General features: G+C 47.4%; 1 protein-coding gene across 2 annotated transcripts in view; it reads left to right on the plus strand.

The window, feature by feature from the left end:
• Positions 1-7,212, plus strand: part of LOC126542275 (ADAMTS-like protein 4) — a 60,602-nt gene extending 53,390 nt beyond the window's left edge. For both annotated transcript variants that reach the window (XM_050189277.3, XM_050189278.3), the window contains exon 15: positions 8-7,212. In XM_050189277.3, coding sequence (XP_050045234.1) covers positions 8-313 — 306 coding nt within the window. In that variant the 3' untranslated portion in view covers positions 314-7,212. The remainder of the gene's footprint in view (positions 1-7) is intronic.
• The last annotated feature ends 2,853 nt before the right edge of the window (positions 7,213-10,065 follow it).

Genomic DNA, 10,065 nt, shown 5'->3' on the forward strand with positions numbered 1-10,065 from the left:
GGCGCAGTGCTCGACTTCGTGCGGTGGCCGGGGAAGCCAGACGCGCCAGTCACTGTGCTTAGACGTTGGCGGGGAAGTGGCGGGCATCGAGGCCTGCTCGGAGTCTTCGCGACCTTCGGCCAGGCGTCCGTGCGGCCTGTCCGCGTGCCCCGCGGAGACGGCCGAAGAACGCGGCTGTCGGGACACCCGGAATCGCTGCGCGCTGGTGGTGCAGGCGCGCCTCTGCAGCTACCCGTACTTCCGCCAGGGATGCTGCGCCTCGTGCCGCCGCGCCGCCTCCAGCCACCCGTCGCCGGACGAGGACAGGGCCTGAGTCAGTGCTCCGCGTATGACGACGAGGAACGCCATCAGGAAATCGCGGCTGTCGCATGCGTGCCTCTTGAAGAGTCCAGAGGACAACACTTCCTGGAGAAAGGAATATGGGTGCTTCGCCAACAGGCACCCTAACGACGTGGCACCCCGGCACGCGATTTTTTTCATCCGGTTCAGGCCGTGACCAATCTGTACTTCGAGCCATACGGTTCTGATCGCCAAAAGCGGCCCTGGTCGGAAGTCGTCATCACTTGCTGTCCTCTAAGGAACCAACCTTGCGGGCAGTAAGGTCATCAGACTATAGAGGAAGCCTCTTGACGCCTAGGAATTACCCGACGACAAGAGCCATGGCCCCAGTCGCCGAACATGGATGAACTTATTTCATTCGGGCCGTTACTGACTCCAAAACTGCCCTGGACGTCGAAGCACTGTCGCACCCTAAGCTTGCACCTGCACTGAACAAACGGTGTTGATTCGCCTGTGCGCTTACTGGCAAGCGCCTATAGACTATAAGACACGTGTATCAGTGGCTTTGCCGCACGCGCTGTTCATTGCCTTGCCGTTTCACAGCGCAAGCTAACGCGTTTTATTTATGCATCCGGATGACGTAAACATATAGGAAACTGTCCTTACTTTGACCTTAGCGAGCAAGCGTTGCTTTCGCTCACGCGGGCGTGGTGTGCCGGCTATCGACTGCGATAAAATGTCGATTGCGCTATGTGGCGGAACGCGAACTGGAAGCGGAGATATTTGCAAGAGCGAGCAACTATCTTTGTACATAGTTAGATACCAGCGAAGAACAAGGGCACCCTGTAAGTACAGCGGTCGTTTCTCGTAGTTAAAGGTGCACATATGTGTCGTGTATAACAGGCACGTGTGCTACCTCTCTAGTACCAAGGAGATTCGTATTCCACTTGCCCATGTTGCGTCTTGGCTTTGCGCGAACATTGCTTGGGAAAGAAATATGGCTGTTCTTTTTCCCTGCAAACTCAACACGGCACATCACTGCCCAGATCGGACTAATTTTCCGAAGTTGCTATGTGAGCGTAGCGGTGTATAATATTGGATTGCATGCAAACAGACGACGTGCGCCGAGGCTTCGAATACGCGCTTGTAATCGTCTATTGGCGGCCTCTTATTAGGGAGTGAAATACTGTGGCACACGGATCGTTGCAATTGCTGGTGCCGAGTTCAACGCGCAGATTCTTTTTTTTTTACAGTGTTGAAGAGGGTCAAATAACAGCTTAAGCACTCCTGAAGTTTTCGCCCTTTTCGACTTGTGAAACAAGTTATCCATTCTGACGTTACATCCCATTGGATACTCTAGGAAGGCGGAGCTTGTGTCATACGGCGCGTTAGTTTTTTAGAATACGTCGTGATGTCAGATTTAGTATTAAGCCTCCAACTACGTGCTGCAGCTCGGCGTAGGAAGGTTTCGCGCTCGTTCCATATTCAAACCATGCGGCGAAACTGAAAGCAGCCGCGGCGTTGTTGAGCACGCCGTGCATGTGATTCAGGAAAACTGGCTCGCACTGTTTCGGAAGCGAGTACGTACAGTCGTTCACATTCGCGCGTCAACATTTACGGAGCTCATTTGTCACGCGGCTTTCTTTGCACACGACGGCTCAGCGTCCGTCTACAAGAAGAACAAAAAAAAATGTCCCGCAAATATCTAACAAAACATATTGCTAGTTTCGGCGTGGAATGCAGGACAAATGTAATGCTTGGAACGGGAAGCCTTTGTGCTTGGACTTCAATTACCAGAATCGTCCTCTTGATCCTCTAAATCTCTTGACGAACCTGTCCGAAACGTTGGTTTGTCCTTTATGTCTCGCTGAATGGGCGCGGGAATGCGAGTGTTTCAAGTATGTGCCGCGTTGTCCTTGCCGTAAGTGCGAACTCACTGTGATTTTTTACTTCCTGCGGAGGAGAAAATTTGGAGCAGGCCATGGGAGGAGGGGAGAGGGGGGGTGCGGGGGTTCGATAGTAGTAAGGCAGCGTTTGTGAGCGCAGACTTAAGCAGCAAAGCATGACTTAAACACGTCGGCGGAAGTTGCAAGTCACCTCATTCAGCCTTTACTATTACACACAGTGGGGGCCTGATCTAAGGATAACTATGCGGTTTGCCCACTGGTGAAATTGTTTAAGGAATGTTCCGTTGTGACTATGCCATAAGCCGACCAACAGAAGCGCGCCTAATTCATTATTTTTCATGAAAGTGAGCTTAACCTTTGCAGCCGCTTTATCTACGAAAGGTATAATAGATATCGCAGCGCATCGATATCCGTGCAGCATGCAAGTTATAACGAGATTATTTTGCATTTTGTAGACACAAAAGTTGCGCGAGTATAGTTTCACGTCACTTGCAGAGCTCGCACCTGCTGAGTTATGAATGTAAATGTAATAATAATAATAATAATAATAATAATAATAATAATAATAATAATAATAATAATAATAATAATAATAATGATGATGATGATGATGATGATGATGATGATGATGATGATGATGATGATGATGATGATGATGATGATGATGATGATGATGATGATGGCGAGGATGATGATGATAATATGTAATAATAATATAGTACTCAGTAACATCTATGAAGCCTTTGTACTGGTGTACTTGAAAACTAGGGAAAGACATCACGCAGAGAAAGATATGAGGGGAATAAAAGCGGACACTTCCATGAAAGCGAGATCATACGGCATAGTTATCTACACTTGTACAGAACACAGCAAATGAACTCGCATACATGTAAATATAGGTAAAATACGTGCTGCATCTTGCTGATGCCGACCGAGCCATAGGATATTGTATATCGCAACATGGCAGCGGAGAACGCTCTAAAGATGTGCGGCAAGTAGCAGGGCTTTAACAGCTATGTCAAAAGAGCAGACGCTTCACATTTTCCCGAGGTCGTTGTAGATAGCGCGCAGAATAGCCTCAGTATAAGACAGCGTTTCCTCTAACTTAATGTGGCACAAACAACTGGGTATATGTGTCACTGATTACCGAGCCCACATTGAATGGTAATACCGACGGAGCGCGTGCGATAAAGTGTCTGCCCACGCTTCACTGTGAGCGCGTCCAGTTATATTACCGCTGATACTATATGCCACCGCAAACGAGCTACAACACCGCAGCGTCATCACTCGCCGCGGAAACGCAGTGTTCGAAGCTCACGTCCACTGCCACATTATCAGCAGTCTACCGCCACTCATTAAACGAACACTGCCAACAAATTATAGCTGGAGCACTGCGCATAACTTTACCATCGCACCATTTTTCTTTCTTTCCTCGTCTAATATACGTTAGTGCTGTTGATGCGTTAGCTACGAATGTCCCCGCTGGCACCTAGTTATGTCTGCAGAACTGCCACAACAACCATAAAATGATAAACGCGCAAATTTCTTGCATGTGCCTTTTCGCACTCGTTGATCAGTGGTCCTATATAGTGCGGCGCTCTGTTCATGTGATCACCGGAATTGGCTGGCCGTGAACGGTGAATGACGAGAAAGCAATAGAACTGAGCGAAATGAACCCTTACGTTATATCTACCCATGTTCCTTGATTTCTTTATGGTTCGTAACTCGCATTTGCAAGCATTTTGATGGTACATGCAGTTAAATTCGGCCTAGTGCAGCATCGCCCTATTATCCCCCCCCCCCCCCCCCCACCCATGTTCGCGAAACCATGCGTATGCACTCTGTTATTTGACTGCGCAAGATTTTACAACATTTTCTCACAAAAAGACGCGAGATTCCGAGGAATATTCGCGGCGCATCGCTGCCAAGCCAGTGCCAAGATTTTTGCTCTCTCTTTCTCGGCTCACTGCCAGAAAACCTGAAGTCAGACACAATAAATGGCGAAGTTCAGTCTGTGTGCCAAACATTCAAGTGCAGTGTGATGTAATGGCCATTTTTTTGGTGGCCTTTTTTTTTCACTTAACTATGTGAACTGGGATGCGTGCCTACGTGGTCGTGAGAGTGGAGCGTTTGAGCGTTTAGAGCGTTCGTGAGACACTGCACGCGAATGATGCTCTACGCACAAGCGCACGTGTCTCTGCGCGTGTGTTCGTATTAAGCATTCTCCTTAATTGAAGCTCCTGTCGCTCGCTGTGCATGCCTTTCCTCTTTGATGTACGATTCATAATTCCCAGCTGCAAAAGTGCCATCTTTCCCCCCACGTAGTAGGCACCCATGTGCATGACGCAAATGTTTATACAGAACTAGCAACTCTAGATGGTCACTGATTGACGAACGGGTCTCCTCGAATAAATGCGTTCATATATAAACAATGGAAAGCACTCTTGTGGCTAGAAATATTATATAAATCGTTAATTGTTAAACCTACAGGTAGTCTTAGTTTAAATTCGACAGAGCTGCTAAGGAAGCGCTAAACATACTTCGCAGTTTCTTTTTCTTTCTTTTTTTTTCAGACGCTTATTTTACCGTAAATAAAAAGGTGCCGAATCCACAAAACGTTTCCTTGGTAACCTTTTTTTTTTCCCCATGGGCTGGCCACCATCGCTAATATGCCCAACATCAGGATCGACTGGAATTTTCTCTTCCGAAAAATCCTAGTGTAAGGGGCATGTGTGTCGGTATTCCGTGCCGGTGAGTGACGTCATACTCGCCCGCAGAACGAACCAGCAATATTGTTCGTCGTCTGAATCTAGCTTTAGCATGGTAAATGTCTCGTTGTTGAGACGCCACGTTAGCGAAAACGAAGCCCGCGAGCGGTGTCGCGGTATTTCGGCAGCATGCAGTCTTTGTGCCATGATTCCACTGTCGGCCTCTATCAAAGGTCATTGGTTGGTGGAGTGCAGACTTCATTTTTGGACGAATATACGATTCTTCGACGTGCGTAAAATTCGTACACGTTGTTTTGTTTGAGTAGGCAGGCGAGTGGTTGTTTTCGATGCCTTTCAGGTCCTTCGCAAGTGCTGAACCACTGCGTCAGCACAATAACAATGTATATTCCGAGACCCTGGGCCGTATAACGTAAAACTATTCCAATGTGTTTTTATTCCAATTTCCTGACGTCAAATTTGCGTAACCGCCGACGCAGGCATCGGGCGGTCACCCGCATGGTTGTCTGAACAAACCGATCAAATGCTCCCCTCGTTCACAGGAGGTCAGTTTTGTTTGCTTGAAAAACGAATAACGTTGCTTGCACTGAGCGGATTGTCTTATCCAATTGGCTCACAAGAGGCGAGGAGCACGCTCAGGTGGAGAGGGATTCGATGGGGCCGAGCCACTGCACTGAATATCGAGGACCAGATGAAGAGAATGGTGCCGGCATCTGCGATTGGTCCGCTTTGTCTTACTTAGCTTGCGGTGGCTCGTCGACAATCGCGGCGGCATGCAATGGAAGCTTAAGAATGACGCTAAAACGGATCCTCAGCAGAGTTGGCAGAACGAGGTCGTAAATGTGCCGAAAGCTCTCGAAAACGTTACACGGCGACGCAAAACCACGCTCTCCGGCAGGGGCGAGTAGCCAGTGCCGGAGCGATCGGCGGCAGCCATCTTTTATTCGTTTCGGAACAGGGCAGCCTGCGGCTATTCAGAAGAAAATTCAGTTTTGTTCGGCATATTAATGCATCTTTAACGCGTACGCGTCACTTTGACGCGGTAAGTTCTTGCGGTTTTGTGACGTCGCGTGAGAGGCAGGTGAAGTGGGTGCAGCTCGAAAACTTTTGACCGATAGCCGAGGGCTAATGGCAAAAAGGCGTCGAATCAGAAATAACTATTTTTGTTTTGTTCGCTCAAATTATGCATAATCAGTGCGTACACGTCATATCAGATGGGGAGCTATCGCGGTTTTCGTGACGGCGCTTGACAGACAGGTGAAGTGGGGGTGGTCCAAAGATGTTTTTGACCAATCGCGGCGGGCTTATTGCAGAATTGGAATAGAATGTTTGGAATCGCTTTACGTTATAGCGCCCCCTTTCACACTTACGTGGACGAACTACAAACGACATTGCTCTATGGAGCACACAGGTTTCTATCATGCAGAAGCGGAATTTCGCCACCTCTCGCTAAAGAGCTGAGTGTGCTTTATTCAAGTTGCACTTCAGAAAGAGAGAGAGAAAGACAGAAAGCTCTTCACTGAAATGCAGAGAATTCTGCCTGAGTATATGCAGGCGCCTGCAATGCTACTCTGCGTAGTGAAAGGTGTCGTGGGCAGAAAGTCCCGGGAGTAGGTGGACAGGAAAATGAAAATAGTAGGCGAGATAATGTATGACCATGGTATCTACAGGTGAGGCAAGGGGATGGTGTTGATATGAACAGGCTAGAGCTATACTCTTAACCATAAATGATGCGAGAAAAGACGATGATTTGCCGCGTGCGAGTCTGGAGACAGTTTATTTGGCTCTACACTATATCTTTTACAGACCTGAGAAGCTCTAGCAGGCACAAAAGGGTTTTCTTTTCTTTAACAACTTCCATATAGGCGATGTATAAGCGCAAAAACAAAATCTAATAGGCGCATGCTCCTTTCGTAGACTAGCGGAGGGCCGCATTGCCCTGTGGCATACTGCTTGTTGAACGCTGCTTTCTGACAATTGTGTTTGTCCTTGTCGCGGTGTATATTTATTAGACGCTGCATTAAGCTAATGCAACGGCCAGTGCAGCGGCATGTGTTTGCAGCCCTCCGATTTTGCATTTAGACTCAAAGAAATAATGCAGAATACTGCATGATTACGTATTTGGAGATGCACGCTGGTACCTCTGGTTACTCAAAGTAAGAAGCATGCGTTATGAACGCGCCTTGCGAGCTCTGTTGCAAGTCCTTCACCTCGCGAACTTCGCTCTACGTAGGATTCCAGGATGATGAACGCCTGTGAAATGCCTTTTTTGCTTTGTAGAATAAAGTTAGCGTCCCAGATGTACTTATTCATACTTCTCGCAGCGCGTCTAGATGTTGGATCCTAAACTCCCAAATTTTCGCATATTTGCTCAAAATACCAGGTTCTGTGCTCACCTGCCGTGGTGGCTTAGTAGTTTTGGCGTTGCCCTGCTAAGCCCGAGGCGGCGTGATCACATTCCGGTCGCGGCGGCCGCATTTCGACGGGCGCGAAACGCAAAAAACGCAAGTGCATTGGATGCGCGCTAAAGCACTCCAGGAGGTCCCTATGAATCCGGAGCGCGCCCCCCCCCTCCCCCCGCCCCTTCTCACGGCGTGCCTCATAATCATATCGTGATTTTCGCATGTAATACCTCAAAATTTATTTTAATTTAGGTTCCGTGCTACGGTTGCAAGTCGGCCTTCATGTAATTTTGTTTTGTTGACGGTTCATTACGGACAGCGTGCTACAGCTAATCAATGCATACTGACTGCTCGCGAAGCAATCTTCAAAATATACTGCTCACAAGAAGTACGGTGGAGGCAGTCTAGCAAAACATTTTGTTTCCAACAGCAACCCGAAAGCATATAAATGAATAACCTCGTCACTTGCTCAACCTTCCCTCGGTAAGTATTCTTCAGAGTACGGTGCTTCGTTTACTCGGACCGACATGCTTGAATGAAAGATGGTGATTCGTCATTTACCAAACGACAAATACTCTGACTGGTAAATTATTCTGCGCGTACGCGCGCACGTGCATTATTGAGTACTTGCAGGCGTGTACGTGCGTGCTTGTGAGTGTAACTCGCTGAAGAAATGCGTTGAATTACGGTAATAGTAGTGGACAACGAAACCTACAATGCGGTTCAACCGCATCGCAATAACGACGCAACCATTTCTGCCATGCAGCACTACCGAATTCAGGGTGTCGAACCGAACCCAAACCGAACCTGAACCGATATTCTTGGAACGCGCCGGAACCCGAGCCGAACCTGAACCGAAGACGGTTCAAGTTCGGCTCGGGTTCCGTGGCGAACCGATAACGGCAAACGGTTCGCCACAAAACGGCCCAAGCATATCGGGTGCAATGATCGCTCAATATCTAAGCGATTCTTCAATATAATCATTTCTTCCCACGAGCAGGTCGTTACGACTGACGAGTTGCGTTATGTGCGAGAATGGGGATAGACGGTAGGACAAAACGGCCACCTAGGCAGAGAGGCTGGCACTTCTGAGCTCGGCCGTGCCAGACCTGTTCCGCGGCCTGAACTTTGTTTCAGGGGCACCGCAGAATCACCGTTTCTGTTGAAGCACCAGCCATTAGGCTAGCTCGTGACTATTACTGCATAAACCGCAAAACTCAGAGTGCGCCGAGAGAAAGAACGACGGTGTCCCTGAGAAGGGAAAGCAGGAAAACCAGCCCGGATTCTTGTACCAGTAACACTGTGGTCGCTATAATGAATGCCGTCACCTACCGAGTGCGCGGTAACAACGGCTGTAAACGGCACGGGAAATTTGCTTTTGTCGCGCCAAGGCTAAACGTACGTTTGGCGCCTTCAAGCAAGTACAACGCGGTTCGATTTCTGCAAGTCACTCCTGGGGAACAGTATGCGTGATTTAAACGTTTTTTTGTCCACGCCTAGTCAGCGCAAGATTCTACGCCACGTGGCGTTGCGTGAGAAAGATCGTCGCGGTGTTTAGCAAAACCTGTCCTTGTTCATGATTCAAAGGCATCAATGTCCTCACGTGTTTATTTATAGACAGCACAAAAGTGAGCAAAATGTCACTTGCTGGTTTCTTTGTTTGCTACGGAGTAGATTTGAAGTTGTCATTTATGTAATACATTGTGAATCCGCGCTGTGCCATATGCCACGAAGCGCTCGCCACTGTACGGTAGTTAGTTGAAAGAAAAAGTTGAACTGGGACTATGATGCTGTCAATGCCGTGAAAGTTAAGCCCACTCCACGCAGACGCAATGTGCAATAGTTACGGGTCCTTGAATAAGCATGTCTCGTCTTAGGCAGCCTATGAATTCTCCGTTTTGGTTTAGATAAATCACTTTAATATATCGCCGAATTCAGCATGTTTGCATTTCTTTAAAACGATGCGTGGCGGTATAGTACTGCCCTTTACTCGTTCAATGAACACTATACGTCCTACTACAAGCATTTGGGACATCCTAATTTTTTCCTTTTTTTTTTTTTTTGATACTTCCATTGTCGTGCACCAGGTGTGACCGACCTTATTGCGGTGTACATCTATGAAATTATGTAAACAAGCCTTTTGTTATCGAACAGACTCCGCGAAGCCTTTAATTTCACTATCTTTTTATTAGAAATATTCTGTATTCTTTCCGATATTGGTGGTGGTGATTATTATTATTATTATTATTATTATTATTATTATTATTATTATTATTATTATTATTATTATTATTATTATTATTATTATTATTATTATTATTATTATTCTAAAGGTGGGGTTAGCCCGGCAGACCTGACCGGCAGTCGCTCCACCTGAGCGTCTCTTTCTGCACCAAATACGTCCCTATATATATGTTCGTCAATTATGTCTCGCATAAATGTGAGTAGAATGAGTTACACTTCCATGTGTAATATCCGCGCTTTTTGCGGGAATACTAACTGTTTTACACGTTCGCGAGGAAATCCTTTTCTTTCCATGGTGTCCAGAAGCCTCCTCCTTTCAGTGCAGAAGTACTTGCAGCACTAGATAAAATTTTCTATGGCACCATTTCGTCGCACCCGGTGCAAGATGTAGAAGCAACACCGCTGTCTTTGAACATCCATGTAGGAGTAGAGGCCGCTGCCGTTCTTACTCGACTCGGTATAAAAGCGTGGCTCCTATGCGGCTAAGTCCCTTTACAACATAAGGCT

Source organism: Dermacentor andersoni, chromosome 2 (assembly GCF_023375885.2).
Source record: "Dermacentor andersoni chromosome 2, qqDerAnde1_hic_scaffold, whole genome shotgun sequence".
In the NCBI taxonomy this organism is placed as follows: Eukaryota; Metazoa; Arthropoda; class Arachnida; order Ixodida; family Ixodidae; genus Dermacentor; species Dermacentor andersoni.